The sequence below is a fragment of the Chaetodon auriga genome, chromosome 6, assembly GCF_051107435.1.
Source record: "Chaetodon auriga isolate fChaAug3 chromosome 6, fChaAug3.hap1, whole genome shotgun sequence".
Lineage (NCBI taxonomy): Eukaryota > Metazoa > Chordata > Actinopteri > Chaetodontiformes > Chaetodontidae > Chaetodon > Chaetodon auriga.
Window position 1 is genome coordinate 19,530,580 of NC_135079.1, and position 23,389 is coordinate 19,553,968.

Here is a 23,389-nt window from a genome sequence, read left to right on the forward strand (position 1 = left end):
CCAAAAATGTGTATTTCGAGGTGATGCCTTGGTAATTTGGGAGCATGAATTAAGAATTTTGAGAGCAAGAATTAGTAATTCAAGAGCACAAACTAAATAATCCGGCATCACAAATTAATGATTTGAGAGCACAGAGTAATTTGAAGGTACAAATTAAGATACTAGAGATCTTATGTTACATGGTCCAACATCTATTGAAGAGCAGAAGTTTAATCATTTGACATCACAAATGATTAGTTCAGTTGTACCAATTAAGCAGTTCAAGAGCACTGATTAGTCAAATGAGATTAGTAATTTCTTTTCTCTCCATGACGCCTCCATACCAAAGTGCCGGGTGTAAAAACTGGGCTCAGGTACAAACCCTGACCTGCTCTCCTGTGTCTCATCTTGTCCTGTTGTATTCTTCATCTATGGCAGACAGCACTGTTTGGCTAATTGGAGCATGGCCTGTTTACTTTCACACCAGTGACTTTCACCATGGGAGAGATGAGATGGGGAGAAGGTGGAGGAGGGGATGAACAGGGGGGAGGAGGAAACATGGCGGGGAGGGGGGGTCTGGGGCACTCTGGCTCACAGCATCCCACCCCCACTCCTTTTGTTTGTTGGAGGGGAGCTTTAAAATAAGTAATAATCAAACAATGTAATACATAGAAATAATGCTATAATAATAAGTTGCTGACTGTACTTTTGTGTTTCTGTGTATTTGACATGTGCTGCTCATGAACGTAATTAGGTCAGTATTTCATCAAGCATCTTAGAAAGAATCTAAATGTGAGCATTTTATTTCTAAAAATGTATTCACTAATTTGCATTTCAAAGGCCTCTGAAATATTTAGACGACAGGGGACCCTGTCCCTGAAAGATTAACAACAATGTAGGTTGAACCCCACATTATTCTCCCTGGTCTTGAGTGTGTGTCTGTGTTGTGTTTGTGTGACAGGCTGATAACTGTGATCCTGTGTGCAGTACAGTGTGACTGCAGCCTCCATCTGCTCCTCTGCTTCCCCTCTTTTCTCTCTCTGCATGTCTGTGCTTAACTCATTATTTCTCTCTTGTATGCTCTGCTCTGCCCCCCTTTGTCCACCCCCTTTCCTTGTTTAGTCTCTCCTCCCCCTCTATCCTCGTCTCTTGACACCCCTTCTTCTCCTTTTTACCATTTTATTCTCCCCATATATTTCCTATACTGCTCGACTTGCCCTAGATATGCATATATACTGTACATTCCAGCAAAAAGCATGCTTACTGCGTGGGCTGGATTCCCAGATTTCCCTCCCTCCCTCCCTCCTTCATCATCTCTCCTCTCATCAGTCATACTGCTTCACTCTCAGGTCTCCTGGATGCAGACTGGGAGCAGCAGATCAGGGACAGAGGAGCAGAGAGGGAGAGGGAAGGAGGTGCTGGAGAGGAAGGAGGAAGAGGAGGAAGGTGTGGCCTGCCTCAGTTGCCGATAGCAACCCCCCTGTCAGTCAAGGCCTCAAGCCCCTCCCCTTCCACTTCCCCGTCCCCCTCCCCCCCGGGACGGAGGGGGAGGAGGCGGAGGGAGGGGGAGGTGGCGGCAGTGGATGCTGCAGCAGCAATATCAGGAGCGAGAGGAGCATCGTTCATTCCTCTTCCCAGTCTCCCTCTCCTTTACTCTGTCTCCGCTCGAGCTCCGGAGCAGGAGGCTGCCGGCCGCGGAGGTTTACCGAGACGAGAGGCTCCCTTCCCCGGCTGCGGCCCCAGCCCAGGCCCCCTCCCCAGCTCTGGATCCCCCGCTTCTCTCATGGAGCCTCTACCCACCCAGGGCCAGACTCTAAGGCACTACACTGCCTCCCGACCACGGCCGCGACGCACACACACACAGCCCCCCTCCTCCAGGCCTCAGGTAAGAGCACACACACATACACACACACACACATACCCATAAACATTTACCAATGACCATAAACACACGGACAGACAGACAGACAGACAGACAGACAGACATATTTAATCATGTAGAAATTACACATCATTTACATTTACACACACATACAATGATGCATTTGCATGCAAATTTAGCTGTAGAGAGGCGTATATGCTCCCTGCTACAGCCACAGGAAGAGGTGGAAAGTAGGATGCAGGAAGGAAAGATGAGAGATACAAGGAAGGAAAGGAGGGCTGGATGAAGGATAGAGGGAAGGGTAGCTGAAGTAGGAAGCTAATTGCACGACTACAGAGGGATCCCCGAGGAGAAAACGATGGCAACACGATAGAAAGAAAGAGAATCTATCTATCTATCTATCTATCTATCTATCTATCTATCTCTGTCTCTCTCTCTGGCTCTCCATTGCTCTCTTGCATTCATTTCTATAGTACTGTAGTAATAATGGTAGCCATTCTCTTCCTCCATGTAGTCGTGCTCAAGTGTGTGTGTGTGTGTGTGTGTGTGTGTGTGTGTGTGTGTGTGTGTGTGATAGAAACAGCACATGCATTTTGGGAGTGGTGTTCCCTGGGTTGTTCCCAGTGCTGATTTCTCTCTCTCTCTCTCACTGTCACTCTCTCCTGGGAATGCTCTCTCTAACTCAATTATTCATGTTTTCAGATTAATGGGGGTCTCTCTCTCTCTCTCTCTCTCTCTCTCTGTTGTAACTGTGTAAATGGAAAAAAGAGGGTTCCTCTTCATCTGTGGTGACCTTGTGTGCATAAATTGTGTCTTGTGTGTGATTCAGTGCAAGATGTGTTGCTTGTCACAAACTACTCCATGAGACATGACTACAGTAGGTGATGTACAGTCTGGCAGAGATCGGTCCTCCCTGTCAGTGAGTGATGAGCGGATGTGGGTCGTCAGTGGTTAGATTTTATTAATGCATTTTGCAATTTATTCCCCACCACCAAAAGAAATACTAGCCATCGCTGACATTGGTTACCAGCATGCAACATCTTGATACCTTTGCAGAAATAACAGTAAGAGGCTGGAACATGATGGAAGGCTTTTCCGATATTAGATTAAAGGTAAGAGAAGAAGAAGAGTAAAGAGGAGACTTTAAAGTTATGTCTGTTCTTGGACATTCAGCTTAAAGGCTAATTAAACAGCTTATGTCTTCCAATCAACCAGCTAGCTTGAATTTTTGCTTCACTTATTCTAATGGAGAGAATTGCATTGGCCTGCTAGCATGCTAGTTTGATTTAAGATGGGCTATCATTACCATATTAACATTATTTCATCCAATAGGAGGAAGAGCCTTTTATTTTCTGTGTTAACTGAGGTGCAGCATCAAGCAACATGTAGCGGTTGATTACAATTTACTTTGTGGTGTTTTACACAAATGCTGTGACATGTTTCAGCTACATTAGATGCCCCCCCTCCTGCCTGTCCTCAGAATCAGCAGCTGTCAGTACTTTCTATGCTCAGAGCATGTTTTTATCGCCTAAGAAATAAGAAAATAAGAAAAACACTATATTTACAGGGTAAAAGCCACCAGGTAGCATAAAAGTCAATGCAAAGTCTGTATAAATGCACCTGGTCTACCCCATTTTTCCATAGATCTTATTTTTTAGTTGTTTTGGAGTTTGCAGTTATGTTTGGCAGCTCCTTTAAACGTTTAGCTGAGGTGAAGGCACACCGACACGTCAGAAAACTGAGGTAGAGGTAAATGTGTTTATCCTTCAAATTTACCATAATTTTCATACTACAACAGAATAATGCATCCGCAAACACCTGAAACATAATTTTTAGCAGATCATTTAAAGGACCACTGCATAGGATTTACTGGCGTCTAGTGGTGAGGTTGCAGATTGCAACCAACTAAACACCCCTCACTTCACCCCTCCCTTTTCAAGTGTGCAAGAGAACCCATATTGGTCACTAAACTTGCGAAAAACACAAAAGGTGCTGGGTGACTGCAGAGCAACATGGCAGACTCTGTGGAAGAGAATGATTGTGTTTCCACTGTGTTTCACTCTGACCAGCAGGTGGGGCTGCAGCCCCTACAGGCTCCTCCATGCTCTGTGTTGATTGACTCTTACACTGTCATTTCAAGTTGGAATATTATCACCAAACCACTGATGTTAGGACACACATCGTCAACTTTACACTACATAGAGGGTTTGAGCCTGAAACAAACACACACACACACACACACACACACAAACACACACACACACACACACACACACACACACACACACACACACAAAGGTTTCTCATCATGTTTTTCCTCAGGCTTGAAGGGTTTGCAATGTCTTGTTCTTTGATAAAGAGGGAGCCTGTTTCACACTCAAAATAAACAGGTCATATGCCCAAATAATAGGTTTCCAAAAGATTTCATGTTAGGCTAGCGGTTTGGATATACTGTATGCATAGAACATGAATTATTTTATGAAGAAATGTTAATCGGTAACTCAGCATAATGAACTGATGCTGTTAGCAAAAAGGGATTTTTGTATCAGGAGATTTTTTTCATTTCAGGTTTGTACCATAGCAGAATCTTTTGTGCTGCTAAAAGCAACTCTTTTCACAAAGGTTCTATACAGCATCATGCTCAAATGCTTCTACATAAAACATTTATGGTGCCTTGAAGAACACTGTTCCACAGTGACACAGTTTCAAGACTTTTTAAAGAACCACGGTGAGGTCTTACTTACTTTTGGATTTTTACAGAACAGGGGCTTTATGGAGTCATTACTGTTGTATACAGCAGCCAATCCTGAACAATCCAGTACACACAATACTGACAGCATTATTTCAGTTTACAATCAAGACCCCACCCAGCACCAACTGGCTCAGCAGTCACTGTCCTCTATACATAAATGTGACACAGTACTGTGGCCTTGTAGCCAGAAAGATGGAGGTCGATTTCTGGTCCTTCCTGTGTGGAATTTTCCTTTCTACCCATGTTTGACTGGCTCTCCTCTCATGGTTGGGTGGACTGGAGACAAATTGTATAAATTAAAGGACTGTCCATTATCATTATATTGTGACAGACTAGAGATCGACCATGTGTGTCTGCCTGCATTTTACCCATGGACACTTGGAGGGATTCCAGTCCTCTGTCACCCTGAAAAAAATTATTTTGGGAATTTTTTCCCATTTTTAAATGGGCAAGACATGGAAGTCATTTGTGAATCCATCAGTGATCACGACGGGGTAAAGTAATTCTAATGAAGATAACAGTGATTGTTTTATTAGTATTTCAAAGAATGTGCAGGCAGGCGACAGCATTCACAAAAGGAAAGCCACAGGCGAGGTAACGGATAGCTAGAGCACAAGGCCGCACAGGAGGATCTGGCAAATGTACCTTCACACTGTACACTGTGTATGCTAAGGAGCCATAAGCAAACGAGCAGGAACCATGAGGAGGGTCCGTGACCAGTCAGGTGATTCACAGAAGCAGGGAGCTCAGTGAGGGCATAGACTTTTTAGACTGACTGCTTCTTTATTGATCCCCATTTGGGAAATTATTTTGTTGCAGTAGCAATTAAACATATAGACGATCATAGAATGTATACAAGAATTTTTTATAATAAGTAACAAAAAGTGACCAAAAACATAGACAGGAATAACAGCAGTGAATTTAACTAAATATATAGTTATATAATATGTATTATAATATGTAATACGTATTATAATAATATAATAAAAATACAATATAACTAAGGATATAAACAAGTATTTACATCAAAAAATTTGTGCAGTTTCATATGATAAATAAATGTAAACCGTAGAACGTATGTGTAATATTGCAGTAGTGCAGGTAATAAGTAAAATATTGGGGTTTGTGAGGTTGGTGGATTAATTGTTTAAGTTGCTGTTGTACAGTGTGATGGCTCGTGGCAGGAATGATTTCCTGAAGCGGTCCTTGTGACAGCGGAGCTGGAGCAGTCTATAGGAGAAGGAGCTCCGCTGTCCGTCCACGAGGTGGTGAAGAGGATGTTCAGGGTTATCCATGATGGATACCAGTCTGTCCAGTGTCCTCCTCTCTACCACCTCCTCAAAGGTGTCTGGTTTGCAGCCAATAAATATCTGGACAGGTGTGGTACAGCCAGGTTTGGAAAAATCACATAGATCACACAAAGGAGGACAGAGAACACCCGATGGAGAAGATGGGGATGTTGGGGGGAGTGTTACCCTTAAATGCACATCATCCAATGCATATCAAACCATAGGTTTATGAACTCAATAGTCCTGCATCCGGACCTCCTGTTTTGAGCAAGTAGATCATTAATAATAAGGTACAGAGGTCAGTAAGTTATTTTCATAACAAGGTGGTCTATTCTAATGACCTCTCCTTCTCCTGTTTCCTGAAACACCAACTTCTCCACCCCATCTGCTGCCCGGTAAAGCTTTGCCTCCACCTGCTCTAGTCAGGCCTGTGGTGTGTGCAGTGTGCTGCTGCTCTGGCTCGTGTGTCTGTGCACCCACGGGAGGAGCTGTGTTTGTTCCCCTGCTGTTCATTCAGCATGCTTGCTGGGTAAGCAGAGAGCAGCTTAATGCAGAGCCAAAGATGCCAACCTAACTGCATCAACATTTATTGCCATAAACAGTAAAAACTGTAAAAACCTTTGACAGGATTTCAGAGGTAGAGGGATACAGCTGAAATTGCGTAGATGTCACTCTATTTATCAGCCTGTATACTGTATGTATGACTATCCACATCCACAACATGGGTGTGTGGGTGTGCAGATTGGTGTGTAGAGACAGCTCTCTTGCCCCTTGGTAACAAGTGTGTGGTTGTGTGTGTGTGTGCGTGTGTGTGTGTGTGTGTGTGTGTGTGTGTGTGTGTGTGTGTGTGTGAGAGAGAGAGAGAGAGAGAGAGAGAGAGAGAGTCTGTATGCCAACAATTGTATGCCATGCTGGCATGTAGCACACAGAGACAGGTGGCTGTAAAGGAGGTGGCAGAGAATGAAAGAGAGGCAGATTATTTTCATTGGATGATGAAGATAGCTGGAAAAAGTGAAAAGACAGATACAAATACTGCAGTCATACAAGAAAGCGATGCATTGTTAACATTCATGTTTGACTCCAAGCATTAATTTTTGCACCTGATTTTGATTTAGTCTTAGGAAAAGGAAGAAATAGACAAGTTCTAGTCAAATTTTAGTCATTTGGTTATTGTTAGTCAATTAGTTTTGTCTCTGTAATGTCTGGTTTGCATTTTTTTTTTATTTTTCAAGTATTCTGTTACCATCTTTGATGTGTGCAGTTTTTAATATTTGTTTTGGGCCTCTTTATGCCTTTATTAGAGACTGACAGTAACAAGAGGCTGGAACATGCAGTACTGTATGCAATTTTGCAGATGATATATAAACTCTCTGAAAGTGCAGCAACGCCCGTTTTACTGCTGGCACTGCACCAGTCTGCCTGTCCATCTCATGCTGTCCATACCATTAATCATGAACAAGATCGTAAGATATTTGAACTCCTTCACTTGAGGCAGCAACTCGCTCTCAGCTCAGAGGGAGCAATCCTCAGAAAACCATGGCCTCAGACTTCGAGGTGCTAACTCTGATCTTGGCCACTTCTCACTCAGCTGCAAACCACCCCAGTGTGTGATGAGGGTCACGGTCTGATGAAAGCCAGCAGAAGCATGTCACCTGCAAAAAGCAGAGGTGCAGTTTGGACGTTCTCAAACTGAACACTCTCCTCACCCCGGCTGCACCTTCAGATCCTGTTCATTAATATTGCAAACAGGGTCTGAGACAAAGGGGCAACTTTGGCAGAGGTCAACACAGGGCTGGGCAACATTGCAAAAGATATGATCTCAATATTTTTTTTCCATATTGATCAATATCGATATTATCACAATCAGCCCCTCCCCGGAGATAACAGGCAGCAGTACAGAGGCAGAGAGCCAAATGCTGCTTTTGTGCCCTTCTGTTCCACTCATTGTTTTTCCTCTTTTCCACAGGACATCCACGTTCTTCATCAGTAGCTCAAACAATGCTGTGTGTTAGGAAATGGGTGTTGGCTTTGACATGAAAGCCAAACCCTGCAGACTGACTGGCTGTTGTTGTTTCTATGAGATAGATCTATCTATATTGAGTAAAAATGCCCAAGCTGATTATCATTATTGGCGTAAATTTTATTGCAAACCCCTTTTGAGATCACCCAGCCCTAGTCCAGCAGGACCGGTTGACTTGCAATGACCCTGGTACCCCATACTCCTGCAGTGGTGCAGGGTGAATCTCATCCTCAACCACGCACCTTGCTGCGGAGGAGTTTCTTGACTACCTCAGACACCTCTGCCACCTCTGATATGGGTGAGGCTTCCCCTGAGTCTTCAGACTCTGCCTCCTCCACAGAGGATGCGTTGGTTGGGTTCAGGAGTTCCTCAAACTGCTTTTTCCACCTATTGACAATATCCCCAGTTTCGGTCAGCAGTTCTCGTCCCAGGCTGAAAACAGCCTGAACCAAGCAATGCTTTCCCTTCCTGAGTCGTTGCATCATTTGCCAGAACTTCCCTGAGGCAAACCGAAGGTCCTTCTCCATAGCCTCAACAAAGTCCTCCCACACCCCAGTTTTTACTTTGCTGACTGACAAAGCCTGTCTGCTGCCGAGACCCCTGGGCCAACCGAGGCTGAAAGGCCTCCTTCAGCTTGACAGCTTCCTTCACCGCTGGTGTCCATCAGCAGGTTCTTAGGTTGCGAGGAAGAGATACTTTATGGCAGGAAAGGATACATCTTACTATCAAGAGCTACAGTGTGTGATTCTGCAGATGCATGCAGGACATTAAGTAACACCTTGCATTAAAATGTAACGTCGTAATTAAATAATTGGTCCATCCATCCATCCATCCATGTTTTTTGATGCATGCATTTTTGTGTTGTGTTGTTCATGAAAACGTTGTCAACAATTTCTTCATAGTTTTCATGACAAAATCAACACTCATTCCAAGATGGTTACCCCACAGCGGCGCCAGATGAACTAAACACCTAAGCTTTTACTTACTTTGACCACATAAACAAACCAAGGCTGCAACTGACAACTGTTTTCATTATTGATTAACCTGCTGATAATTTCTCGAATAATTGCTATGTTGCTTTGGCTGTAGAATGCAATGTAGTGAAAACTTTTCATCACAAGTCCCAGTGCCCAGGGGGACATCTTCATAATGCTTGTTTTGATTATCAGTGTATATGGGAATATAGTGCTCTCTAAATAACTGCACTGACTGTGATAGTGTTAGTATTGGTTTTGATTGACATTAAACTGGTTAACTTTGCTGTTATTTGTGCAGAAATATGTGGACATAAATTTCCAGTACTGTATCTCTGATGCATAATTCCAACCTTCCTGGATGCTTGAATCATTCTGCCATTGTTAGCCTCAGCTAATTCTGTTTTTCTTTAATTGGTAATACCACAGTTTAGTTAAAGTGACCTGTTATTGTGTGGCACCACATGTAGAAACAGACCAGAGCAATGAAAATTATGTTGGTTGTAAGTGGTTTGCAGAAGGCTTCATCCGTGCAACCCCAGTTGGCTAGTATGCTGTAACTGTGTTTCTGCAGACTGGGTTTGACCCAGTTAGAGTAATGCTTACACATGACAACTGTCCTGAATGGGAGTTACTTATTGCTTATTCCACAGCAGCTTCAGCACGTCCATTTCAAAACCCAACAGAGTGCTTTTAATCTGCAGTTGCACAAATGACAAAAAAGAGAAATTAGCTGAAATGTATTGGGTGATGGGAAATGTTACAGGATAAATAATAGCATATTAAAGTTTTCATTGATTTCAAAGTACAACACTGTATTAAATTAAGTACCCTAACATTTGTATTATACTAGTGGTGTTAAATTAATCCCTTTCTCGACTTTTAACGGGACGGGAATCTGTGTTGAATTATTTTAAATTTTTTAAATTTAAGATGATATTTTGCCTCTCTAGTTATACACTCATATTATGTGATGCAACAGGTTTGAACCCTTTCATCTTTAATGAAACAACTAAACAATGTGGCAAATATCAAAGTGGGATAAACAGCAGCTGAGTCTGACTAAATGAGATTCATTCCTTTTCATGATGAAACATGCTTTTAGAGTTGTGAAAAGGAGTTTTAAATCATGATGTTGGCTGTTAGGTTGTATCTTTCCCTCATTTTCTCTCTCACACTCACACACACATACACAGACAAGATTTCCCATATGTCACCGTATAGTTTGAATCTGCAGTCCTGTCACCTTTTGGTGACACTTGCCACTACTCACACTTGATTTGCTCAGGCTAAAGTGAATAACATGAGAGTGATTGTCCATGGCATGCAAGAGACTGTTTAAAACCACCTCTATTCTCTTTAGTTTCTGCCACTTTAAACTTCTCATGTATACAAAGAAATTCACAAGCTACCCCACAGTATGGAAAGTAATATGTAAATTATATAACCTTGTGTCCAAAAAAGTTGGGACACTTTGTAAAATGTAAATAGAAACAGAAGATGATGATTTGCAAAACAATGAAACCCCATATTTATTTGAAATAACACAAAGACAACATATCAAATGCTGAAACTGAGACATTTCACTGTTTTTGAAAATTCTATCCTCATTAAGAAAATGGTGGCAGGAACATGTTTCGAAAAAAGTTGGCACAGTGGCAACAAATGTTAGAAAAGTTGTGAAATGCTGAAAAAAAAAACACCAGGTGGAACATCTCACAGTGAATTAGGTGAACTGCCAACAGGTGAGTAACGTGATTGGGTATAAAAAGAGCCTCCCAGAGAGGCTGAGCCAGTCTGAGGTAAAGATGGGGAGGGGTGCACCACTCTGTGACAGCCTGCGCTGGCAATAATGTTTCTCAATGTAAAACTGCAAAGAATCTTTCTGGCATCTGTGATGGTATGAGGGTGCATGAGTGCACACGCCATGGCTAACCTGCACATTTGTGAAGGCCCCATTAATGCTGAATGATATATACAGGTTTTGGAGCTGCCAAGTAGACATCGTCTTTTTCAGGGAAGGCCTTGGTCATTTCAGCAAGACAATGTCAAACCACACTCTGCACGTTTTCCAACAGCGTGGCTCTGTAGTAAAAGAGTCCAGGTGTTAAACTGGCCTGTCTGCAGTCCTGACTTGTCACCCACTGAAAATGTTTGGTGCATTATGAAACGTAAAATATGACAAAGGACACCCTGAACTGTTGAGCCAGTGAAATTGTACATCAAGCGAGAAGGAGAAAACATTCCACTTTGAAAATGAGCGGTTGGTCTCCTCATTTCCCAAACACTGACAGTGTCGTTAAAAGAAGATGTGATGCAGCTGAGTGATAAACATGATCCTGTCCCAACTTTTTAGAAATGTGCTGCCATCAAATTCTAAATGAGGATATCATAAACAATGAAATTTCTCAGTTTCAACATTTGACATGTTGTCTTTCTGCCATTTTCAATTAAATGTGGGGTTTCATTGTTTTTCAAATCAACACATTTTACACAGTGTCCCAATTTTTCTGGAAACAAGGTTGTAGTTTGCTGTGAGATGAAAGCAGTGGAATATTAGCTGGATATCTCTGAACTGCAACAAATGTGAATGGACCAATGTCACACAAACACAGCATGTCAACTCAGAATCGAAAACATTGAGATTTTTTTTGTGCTTCTTTTCACATGTGAACACAGAGGTGCAAGATGTACGACTGAATGTTATTTTGTGGTTTTTGTTCCAGGAGCCGGTTTCAAAGGTAGAAAATGAGGCCAGTGAGGGGATGGGTAGAGTGGATGAGGGAGTAGAGGAGTTCTTCACCAAGAAAATCATCCCTGACTATGCACTGTGAGTTGAACATGCACACACACACACACACACACACACACACACACACACACACACATAGACATACACACACATTTTTTTCTCTTTGCCAAATATGCACTTAAGGTATCAGTATACTGCAAATTAAATCTTTGATAACTACTGAGACCAGAGCTTGAAATTAATTAAACACATGGATATATTTCAACAGTGATGGAAAGCTATGATTGACAGTACCGATCAATCTCACTGACCCTCTTCCTTTCCGCACCTGTGTCAATAGTGATTGACACTGGCAGCCAATCAGTGAGCAGAACTGATCCTGTTGCTGATTTTCAAAGTGGAAAATTATATGTAAATGTTCTTTTTTTTTCACTGAAACAATCCACTAAACCAGTGGTTTCCAAAGTGGGTGCCATGACACTGTGAAGTGTGCTGAGGAGGGGCCACAGGTGCCACATCATTTTAAAGAATTGTCGACATTTAGATCGACTACATTTTATGTTGCCTTTTCAAAACATACCAATACAGAAAAAGCAGTAAACATGAAAATCACCGTATTAAAAACTCTAATATGCAGTTATGCTGCAGCTAATGGCATGATAACTCACAGATGCTGGCTGCCATAGTTACACAAAAGGCTCTCTGGCTCTGGACTTTTTCTGCTCAGCAGTCAGAAAAATAGTGACTGTCAGAAAAAGCGAAGGAAAGATTTGACATGGTCAACACACCATTAAAAAAATGCGGGTACACCTCAGCTCTCAGCACGGTCTGACAGGACTGAATCTGAGCCCACCAACGTGAACTAAAATCAGACTAAACACAACTTTGTGAACTTTTGCACAGTCAGGTTTTGGCTGCTTGTGGAGGACAGATTGCCACTGTGGCGCTGCATGTTCCCAACATCCTATATGTGTGATGTGTCTGTCTCATCTGTGGTATACATGTAAACAACACAAAAAAGGCCTGTCAGTGGGGTCAGACCTGTGGGTTGTGCTCTCTCTCCCCACATCAATACAAGGCTCTCATGTCCCATGAAAATGCCTGCAACCTTTTTTCGTTTCGCTATGTTTGTTTGTCCTTGTACATCTTAAATATAAGCTACTTAAAAAATCTGAAATAGAAATATGAAAAATAGGGAGAGAGAGCTGGAGAAGAGAGAAAGAGAAAGACAAGCAGAGGGTTCGACTTATTACAGTATGTGACTGTATATGTGGTTTATCTTAAGTTTAATATTTATCTGTAAATCTGCAGAGCATCTGCTGGCTTTTATTCTGAGTGGTTGAGAATGGGCTTCTATAATTTAAGTTACTGCAATATATCATAAAAATTTTCGTTTTAAATTTCTGTCTTTCCACATGTACACAGTTTTAGTCTTGAATATACACAGTTTTATGCATCTGACAAAGCACAGGCCTCCCAGTGAGAGCTCTTGCTCAGTAGGTGTCGGTGGATTGATTCCCAAAGTATAATTCAGCAGTCTTTTAAATATCATTGATTTTAATAGAGGGATTGATTCTGGATACTGTACAAATACACAATACAGTAAGTCCATCAGATCAAATCAGAAGTTGTAATATCACCCATTAACTGTCCAAACAAATAGCGCTGCAAAGGCCACAAAATGCAACCCACAATGATAAAATACAAGTCCATAGAAGTCGAAATATAACTGGAAAAACATTGTTTAAAATCAGCTAATAGTGTCAAATGACAACAGTGAAAAATGACCATGTGGCAGAAAGAGAAGTTAAGGGTCCCATGTTATACTCTTTTTCAGGTTCATGCTTTTTTTTTTGATGGGGGGGGGGGGGGGGGTTGAATGTTCAAGAAACACATCATTTTTCCATTTTCCATCCATTGCAATACCACTTTTCACCCTCTGTCTGAAAAGGTCTGTTTTAGTGCCTGTCTCTTTAAGGCCCCTCTCCCGAAATGCCCAGTCTGCTCTTATTGGTCAGCTCTCACAGGCCTGAGCAGGCATCACCCACCGTGTTTCTGCATCAGTTCTGCAGGTGTTTCTGCAGCCACATGGCTGAGGGTGGTGACTGTACCGCTGCCACATCACAACCTTCAATCAAGTCCTGGCAGCTCATTTAAAGGCACAGTTTCTGAATACCAGCTGCGCACATTTCTCGAAGGGTTGAGCATCTTGATACTGTCACAGTTTTGATATGTCACCTGCAAAACCTCAGATTATGTTGGATGACATTATTTTTGGACATTTACTACCAACATTTTTTTAAATCGACCATTTATACATCTGTGCACAACAGCTACAGTATGGTTAAATTCTTACCATCATATTTTTTTCTTTGTCTCTTGTGAAAACCCCCAACTTTAAGGAAGTGCAGTACTAAATAACTGATGTACCCATTTAGAATAATTTCAAACAGGTTTCCAATTTTTCTTATGGAGATAGCATGCATAGTCAGTGTGGTATATACTTTGCTTCTTCTTGTCAAGGTTCCCCAAGCTTTACCAGTCCTCATCTGCGCTTCAGTGAGGAAAGCCATTGAGAGCATGTTGACTTGTCTGGATGTTAGAAATTGGAAATCAAAGCCAATGTGACATGTTGATTTGGAGTTTTTTTTTATGTGAACAGACCAGTTTTGCTTTACTTTCTGGTATCCTGCCACCTTTATAGTTACATACATTAACATTAATATTAAAAGGTTATAGCGTGCCTGATAACTGCTGAGACAAGGGTGTATTGTTATGTAAAAACAGGTTTGTAATTTCAGTTTTGTTACTGTATGTGCAGACTGCATGCTGAATGTTTTTGTAGTGTTTAACAAACCCTTTGTCCCTTCAGTGTGACACCATGTAAACTCACATTCCTTGTCTAAACTTTGGTCTGGACCTGCCTGAGCTTGCTGTTTAAGTGCACTGAACGCAAAATGATTAAGATGGTTCTATGAATGAACTGCCATTTTGAAACCACTCAGTCAATCAAGTTGGTTTTTGTTTGTGATATTGCTCTCATCACTGTGACTGTTGTATCCATCCGCTCGACGTGATTTTTGGTCAGCACCAAAGCTAGTGGTGGCTAGGAGCAGGTAGGTTGGTGCGTGACAAAATAATCTCAATTCAAAGGTTCCCTTACTGGATTTTTCATGGTCTTCACCAGTGAATGTAACTGGTTCAAGCATCATCACACAAACCCATTACATCAGTCTGACTGTGATCACATGATAGCAGGTGGTTGTATGTGGGGAGAGAGTGACCCTCTCTCATGGTCATTAATGCAGGTTGACCTGACCTGGTTCCTTACCTAGTTTATACATAGAATACTTACTAGCACATCTAGTGTGACAATTTAAACTCAATTAAACTTTTCATGTCTGTTCAGGGGCGATTGTCAGACATCCAGTGTAGTATGAACAGAACCTTGAGCAATGGCTGGCCTTTTGTTGGTGTCCATTTTACATTTTCATTTTCATCCTTTGTTGACACCAGCCATGTACCAAAACCAGCAGATCAGCAGCTGCTGTTCACTACAAAGACAGAATTACAGAACTGTATACTTGCCACAATGCCAAAATCTCCTCACAGCCCTGCACCGTTATAGGCGTGGCTCTGTCAGTTGGACAACCAAAACACGTGGTTCACGGAGTGTTAGCAAGTCTGCACGAAACATTGAAATCAAAAGGGTTAATCACTTGGAAGTCTGAATGAGTTCTGCAAATATCGTCTCCTTTTAGATTAAGTGGTGTCACATATGCAGAGTTTACATGTTTGACTTGTAAGGTAATAACAGGCAAGATTCTGAGTCAACCAAGACATTAAGTCTTATTCAAGCAAATTTTACCGTAGTCCAGCCATTGGTTTCTAAGGATAATGTTGCTAGACACAGGGTCAATATTAAGGGGACAATAAATATCAAGGCCAAATTTGGTGGTAATCTGACCAGCAGTCATCTAGATATGTTGTTCTGGACAAGAGTGTTGAGCAGATTGACAGACTGACCAATTGACCACCTTCACCATACCAGGCCTCGCCTCTAGTGGAGCAAGACGTAGTAATCTCCGAGACATTTTTGCTCTGTGTGCTGTTTGCATGACCTTTCTTGTTGTGTACCTGAACTGAGCATGTGTCTTGAGTCCTGTAGCAGTAGTTGTAGTACTGAGTGTCTCTTCTTGTCTGTTGCTCTTTCTGCTGTCTCCCTGCTGCAGAAAAGGCCGGTGGGAGGAGTCAAACCCTGCCCAAGCCACTCCCTCAGAGTCAAGCTCCACCCCCTCAGCCTCAACCCCCTTTTCCTCTTCCTCTGACAATATCACCTCCTCTACCACCACCACAGTCACCTCTCCCTCTATCCCATCTACTGACACATCCTTTACATCCACTGATGTACCACCCCTCTCTACATCCTCCACTCCCCCTGCCCTCTCTTCTGTCACCACCACCACCACCACCACCACACTTCCCACCAAAAACATCAAGAAAAAGTTTGGCGACTTCTTTGCCTTCAAGAGGGCTCGAGCCAGCCGAGCCACCAAGGCAGGAGGGGGAGAGGGAGGAGGAGAGGGGGTGAAGGTCAAAAGGACCTCCATTGCAGACCTCATTCGACCCCTCCGCGAGGCCAAAGAAAGGGAGAGAGAGAGGGAGAGGGACAAGGAGAGAGAGAAGGGGAGAGGGGCAAGGTCAGTGGAGGATGCTAACGTTTCTAATGATGCCACCACCACAGAAGGAACCGTTGCCACCAGCCACCATCTTGCAGGCGATGTGAGGGGAACGATGGCGCCTGCCAGTACATTAACCACGATGACGCCTCCCAGTGAGACCACTCCCTCTCACCCCACCATCGCAACAAGCCCTGACCTCACCACTGCTACGCTTTCCAACCTGGAAGAAGAGGCAGTTCCTGTCTTGCCGGGTCGCATCCCCAGTCCTGTTGTCACTTCCCCTCTAACTGAGCAGGAGAGGAGTAGTATGCTGATGAAGGAGATGAAGTTGGGAGGGACTCCATACGGAGAGAGGAGATTGAAGGTGACCAAGAGGTCACTCAGGGAGGGCAAGAGCCAGAGTCTCATACTGCTGACGGGATTAGAGCCTGAAGACAAGGATGACACACACAGTAAGGTCAGTCTGACAATACACTTAACACACACACAGTCAGATCATCTAGTAGGATACTACCCTTGATGAGAGTAAGGGATGGCCCTTGATGAGAATCAGACACCAAACAACACCAAACAGCAAGTCCCGTAAATTCTTAAATACTGCTGAGAATCAGGCTTTACATTCAAGACAGGCCTTTATTCCTATTGCCCCCCTGTTTTGTAAGTAGGTTATATTTAAGTAAGACCTCACCCTGTTCTGCTGATCTGATCTGTAGAGCGGTCATCCACCGATCAGGAAGTTGGTGGTTTGATCCCTGGCCTCGGCAGTTCACATGCCGAAGTATCCTTGGGCAAGATACTGATTTACTGTTAATGTAAACCATGTCCCTCCATGTTTACCTGTTGTCCCGGTAAATTCAGCATGATGTGCAATTCCACTGCAACAGTCGTGTCATACCCACACTCAGCTGCTCTCACTTTCGCTTTATAACATAAATACTGTTGTCACTTCCTAATTAATATAAGTATATTCTAATTTGCTGTTTTTATATTCAGTGGTAAGCTACTATAAATAAAACTCAGCAGTTCCTGCGCATAAAATTTACTGTGAAGCATTTGCACCAAGTGTTGATTTTCACAATGACCTTAAGCCCTGCACTCCTATGGTAGACCCAGAGACGAATTCCTGAATTCCTGTTGTGAACCGACTGTCCTCCGTTCCTTCACTGACAATTTTGGAATTAATTAGTACCTGAGACCAGTATCTCTGTAAGAGAAATATGCATCTTATTCTTCAAATCACCGTAATAATGTATTATCTCAAGCATCATCTTTTATGCACACAATCAGTTTAAAAACACAGCACAACAGCTTTTAAGTTGCTGAAGAGATTCTCTCAAACACAGTAATAATCTGCCAAACACTCTCTCCCTATATTTTGTCTTGTCATGCAGGCCAAAGTGGACTATTAAATAAATATACAGCATAACACTTTACATACAGCAAGTGAGCTAGTAAGAACTAAAAGAAGATTCCAACTTAACTTCCTTTCATTCAATGCCTGTGCACTGTCAGATATTATCATTAATATTAAAGTCGACCACTGTATGTCTGGATGACAACACACATAATAAATAATACATTATTTATTTATAGTGATGTTACATTTTCATGTCTGAAAAGTGCCAAACAGTAGAGTGGTGAGTGTGACAGAAACGTAGTTGTATGTGTAGTTAGGGAGTGTAGTAAGACCTCAACATCCTCCTAATGCACTAAAGCCCAGACTGCGACAGAGCAGGGATGAGTTGAAAAGTTTGATGGCCACATCGTGGAGAGAGTGGGAAACATTGTTCAGGATGCTAACCAACTTGGACAGTATCCTCTTCTCCATCACTGCCTACAGAGAGTCCAGTTCAACTCCTGCTCTAATCACTCAGCAGGCCTTTCTAACCATATAAGTTGTTGAGCTTAATAGCATCTCCCAGCACACAGCAGCATGAAAAATGGCGTTGACCACCACAGACTGGTAGAACATCTGCAGCAGCTTGTTGCAGACTCAGAGCCTCTGCAGGAAGTAGAGCCGGCTGTGGCCTTCTTGTAGTTGGCTCCTGTGTCCCCAGCTCAGTTATCAGACAACTGTGTGTGTGTGTGTGTGTGTGTGTGTGTGTGTGTGTGTGTGTGTGTGTGTGAGAGAGAGAGAGAGAGAGAGAGAGCATTTACATTTACTGTTCTAAATGTTCATGTGTCATCTTCCAGAAACATGCATCTGAGAGCACGCCTAGTTTTGAACAGAGGCTTCAGGTGATGCTACACAGAATGGGCGTAGCCAAAACTCCACCTGCTGACACCAAGACAAGCCAGGTAGGATGGGTGTGGGTTTGGGTGTGAAGGGTATGACTGGTTGCTTTTTATAAATACAGATTATTCAAAAAGTGTTGCTTGAATTTATTTTTATTATCAGCCTTGGCTGGCCCTGAAGTTTGTGGGGGTTCCTTAACGTGATTAAAATGTCACACTTCAGTCTGATGTAATAAATAGCAGCACAGTGTGAAATACCTTCACATGTTTGAGAGTATTTGACCAGTTCTCAATTATGCTTGAATCTGTTCTTTATCCTGTAGTAAATGTTTGTGTATTATTACTTTAAGCTCACAGCGTATCTGTAGAATTCATGAATTTTCCCATATTGTCTTTGAAGAAAAACCAGTCTATGTCTTGTCCACATTCTGATGTCATGTTTTCCTGTTCCTTTATTTTTTTAACGAGGATAAGATCGTGACATAATCATTACAACGTGTATCACCAAGTTGATGATTAAGTGTTGTTTAATATTGTCCAACATGTCTGTTGTAGAACAAAGATGAGGAGCTGAGAAAGGCCAACTCTGAAGGTAAGCGCTGTGTGTTATTGTGTACGGTGTCTCCATCAGAGCCACATCAGTCAGTGCCAAGCAAATTCAAGTTAAAAAGTATGGGATTGTATTGTAAAAGTATTTAAATGAGTCAAAACAAAACCCTGATAAATCATTTATGCCTTTTGTATCTTGCAAATTTAATAAGTGATTCACAAATATACCTTTACTGTAAAACCAAGGTGAGCTGCGGCGGTGAATAGGCTGTGATTGATGTTGGCATCCTCCAATGAGACTGGATGAATCTGACAGTGGGAACAAAATTAATTATAAATAAGTTCTTCTAATGTGTCCTGAGCAGTGTTGCAAAAATCCAGTTACACAAACAAATTAAAGTGATTTCACATGTGCCAGCTGGTGCCTTGTCCTTCTTTCCAGTTTAATTTGAGTCATCACCACGAACATTTGTTTGCAGGCCCACCGCTTACAGCTGTGTGGATAGAATGGTTTTTAGTTAAGCCCACTGCACATATTGCATTCATTGTACGTACAGCTTGGATTCAAATCGTCCTTTGGCTCCACTACTATCTACTGTCTCTGTTCCTCAGGCACTATCCTGGACAAACCTGAACCACCTCCCACATACATGAAGCCCAGAACCATGTCCACTTCATCAGGTATCAATGTATTTCTAAATGAAAATAATAAAAATACTCCCATGTGCAGAGACAAACTAATAGTGACCTACACATTAGACACTAGAATATCAATGGCATATACTAAAAAGAAGAATAAAATGCTCTGTACTGTGTTTTGTAGGTTGTAATCTACAAACCTGTTACATGATGTTTTTAGCCACTATAATATACAATACAGAGTTGTCCTAGAATTACTCAAAGCAAAGCAAGTGTGACATAGAAAAGAGCCACTGACATCATCACCATGGCCCCTGGCCTGAGCTGTGTGATGTAACAGTCTGAGTGTAGCACACCCTTTCTGATGTCTCTAGGCCTGTGACAACACAACAGAGGAGGGTCTCTGCTGTGGTGCCATGGTTTCTGTGTTCTAGCCTGCACCAGCCTGAACATCTGTCCTCCCTGGAGTCACTGATTGGACCAGCCTGAATCACTCAGTGTCTCCTCGTGATCTAATGTCGCTCTCACCCTCTGTTTCCAGCAGACCCTAGGCATCCTATGAGAGCACCAGACTCCATCCAACCAGACCCTCCCCTACACCTGAAGCCCGCCCTCCCCGAGCGTCCTATTGGTCCCCTTCCACCCAAACCTGCCATTGTAGCCAAGCCTCCTCTCCCCACCCCGGCTGCTCCTGCGGGCGGAGGAGCTCGTCCCTCCTCTGCTCCTCCTTCCAGCAGCTCAGCAGAGAGAGTGCAGCTCAGAGCACACATTCATGATGGCAGGCCGGGGGAGACGACAGCACAGGTAATACAGCACTCACATGTTTCCTTCGTTACTGCTGGGAAGATAATTTAGATGTAAGGCTTTACATCCAGTGGTACAGCTGTCATCCAATTTATGTTTTAATATTAACCTGAAAAGTTTGTATTAAAAGAAAAACACCAGTGGGGAAAAAAGATCATGAATATGTAAGAATGTAATAAGAAAAGATTTGTATCTGTAGTTGTATCTTTAGTTCATTGATGCAGTAATTTGTAGTTATTCACATCGTTAAAACGTACAGTTAAAGAGGTTGAATTTATAAATAAGGAGACATTTCATTTGTAATGTGAATTCTAAAAAAAAATTAGGTACAGAGACTAATACAAGCCACAAGGTGGCAGTAATGTTAAAGGCAGGTTTACTCACTAAAATTAAAGAAGGAGTATCTTATGTTGCTTGTTGTTGAAATCTGGACGAATAAAAGAAAGAATGTTACTATAAATCTCTGTAATCCTTTGTGAATACTCAAACAGCTTGTCTTAAAATTATCAAGTACAATCAAATACACTCAGATGCGGTTTACAAGGTAAACCTAGGTGTTGATTTAAATATTTTCTCCATTCATATCAATGGGGGTAGACTAAATATTAGAAACACCCCTCACATACAACACCGACTGACTATAAAGTTGAAACGATTAACAGCAGGACTGTTGGATCACACTGCTTTTATGTTATTCAATGGAGCTCATAAACACATTGTTGAGTTTCACCACAAACCATTGCCTATAGGACACAACTGTTCTCCATATGTTGACACAGCAGTCATATTGTTACGTCCCACTGAGCGCCCTCTGATCTTCATCCCTAGAATGGAAGTCAACAGGGTCTCTGGGGTGCAGCCACAGCTTCATCTCCCAGGAAAGAGCTGCTTCCTCCAGCCCCGTCTCCATGGAGGGGTCCCACCACACAGGATCGCTCTGAGAAAGCACAATCAGTGACCGATGGTAAGCGAGACTGATCTCTTTAAAACCAAATAATTCATCCAAATCAGGTTTGTACTGATTGAGCTTTTCTGAGACATCAGGTGAGGTGTGGTCCAGTCAGTGTGGGATCTGTGGGAGACTGTGAAACTGTCAGCTGGAAAGAGGGAGCTGCTAACTCTGGTGTATCAGAGGAGGCTCATGATAGCCTGTACCCTCGCCTTGTTAACATTTAACATCTCTGGGTCATTAACACCTTAATATGACAATATGACGGATGACTCGGTCACGTGCAAGCCACATGGGCACCGTGTGGGAGTCAGCAGAATCACACAAATCAAGGTGTGAAATGCTGTGAAACCACTCAGGAAGAGATGAAACTCTACAGACAGATAGATTCCTGTTTTACATAGTAAGGTTGCATTCAGTGGTTTGGTTACATTTACAGTACATTTAACATTTCAATGTACATTTACGTTATTCACAAATATGATATCATATGATCTGAAATCTGATCTGTTTGTGGTTTGCATACTTTCAGAGAGTCTTCCTAAGCCACGCCAACACATGAAGCCCCTTCCACAACGCAGGGCTGTGTCCGTCCATGAGGACACTCTGGCCATGACACAAGGTGAGACTTTGCCAAAGTGTTTTATGAAGACATAAAAAACTAGACTAGACTACAGATCCTACAGATTTAACAACCTGAGCTCTGTTAGCCCGACAAACTCAGACTGCATTTTATCCAAGCCTGGAAAATGTCCACTGAGAATTTATTCAGCCAAGTCAGATACACTGCAGACCAATCAAGACAGCTATAGCTAAAGCCCAGAAGATGATATAATTGGCTGGTTCTTACGTGCTAAGAGGAACAGGAAGCAGCAATGTAGCAACCTGAAGGGGTCTTAATATGAGGTCTTGATCCTTTCAGGTTGGATCCTCAGGGTTTCATTGAATCAGGTTCTTTGAAGACCTCTTGTTCACTGTTAATAATCAACATGTTCTCACTCCCAACTCGTCTCTTTTTAAAGGACTGGGTACTCCTTTAGCATCATTTTTCAAGATGCAGGGGTTGGGTCAAGGTAGCATAATAATTGTACATCTGATTCGCAACATCCAGCTACACTTTCAAAATCAAGCTTGCTTACAATCATAATAAACTCAAGGTTACTATTGTGAAACAGTTGCAGTTAAGTTTAGGCACTAAAATTGTACGGTTTTATTAAACTAACTGAGTTTATCTAATAACTCCCACTGCACGGGGTGTATTTTGACTGGTGAAACAGTGTCAAACTCAGCTCCGACACAATTTCTGTCTTTTCCAAGGTGTTTATTTCCTTCACCAGCAACTCCACGCATGCTGTAACTCAGTATAGACACTGATCGTAGCAGTAGCATACAGAAGCAGGTTATCAACAGCTCGGCTTCACCGGTCAAAATGTGGCATGGCAAGTAACAACAACCATCGACCAAAACAATACAGAGGGCGCTACGAACTCACACCAGTATACATAGTATGAACCAATTACCATATTTGAAAGAAGGAGAAATCCACACAAAAATTATTAGTTTAAATTAATGAAAAGATCACAGTTTGGCTTGAAATAAGTAAGTTAATTATGTACAAAAAAATCAGCATTCACTGCAGTGCTTCATGTAGCTTTAAAGTCTTCTGTCTTCTGATGTACTTTTGGCAGTTTGAGTTTGTTTTCAGTGATTATTAAAGATGAGCTCTTGGTCTCCGTTTCCATCTTTCTTAGAACTGAAGGCAGTGTTGCAGAGGTCACCCATCCGTTTCCGTGGCAACAGAGGAGACCTGCCCACCTGCAGTGAAGACCCATCCAGTGGGGAGGACACACAAAGAGCTCAGGAGGGTGAGAGAGGCGAATCAC

At 42.4% G+C, this 23,389-nt stretch overlaps 1 protein-coding gene across 1 annotated transcript in view; it reads left to right on the forward strand.

Moving 5' to 3' along the window:
- The window catches only part of carmil2 (capping protein regulator and myosin 1 linker 2), a 46,283-nt gene that overhangs the window by 19,101 nt on the left and 3,793 nt on the right, over positions 1 to 23,389 (forward strand). The window contains exons 31-40 of the mRNA XM_076732860.1: positions 1,329 to 1,864; positions 11,623 to 11,726; positions 15,881 to 16,787; positions 18,524 to 18,628; positions 19,121 to 19,157; positions 19,727 to 19,795; positions 20,295 to 20,557; positions 21,386 to 21,521; positions 22,039 to 22,128; positions 23,258 to 23,371. Coding sequence (XP_076588975.1) covers positions 1,329 to 1,864; positions 11,623 to 11,726; positions 15,881 to 16,787; positions 18,524 to 18,628; positions 19,121 to 19,157; positions 19,727 to 19,795; positions 20,295 to 20,557; positions 21,386 to 21,521; positions 22,039 to 22,128; positions 23,258 to 23,371 — 2,361 coding nt within the window. The remainder of the gene's footprint in view (positions 1 to 1,328; positions 1,865 to 11,622; positions 11,727 to 15,880; positions 16,788 to 18,523; positions 18,629 to 19,120; positions 19,158 to 19,726; positions 19,796 to 20,294; positions 20,558 to 21,385; positions 21,522 to 22,038; positions 22,129 to 23,257; positions 23,372 to 23,389) is intronic.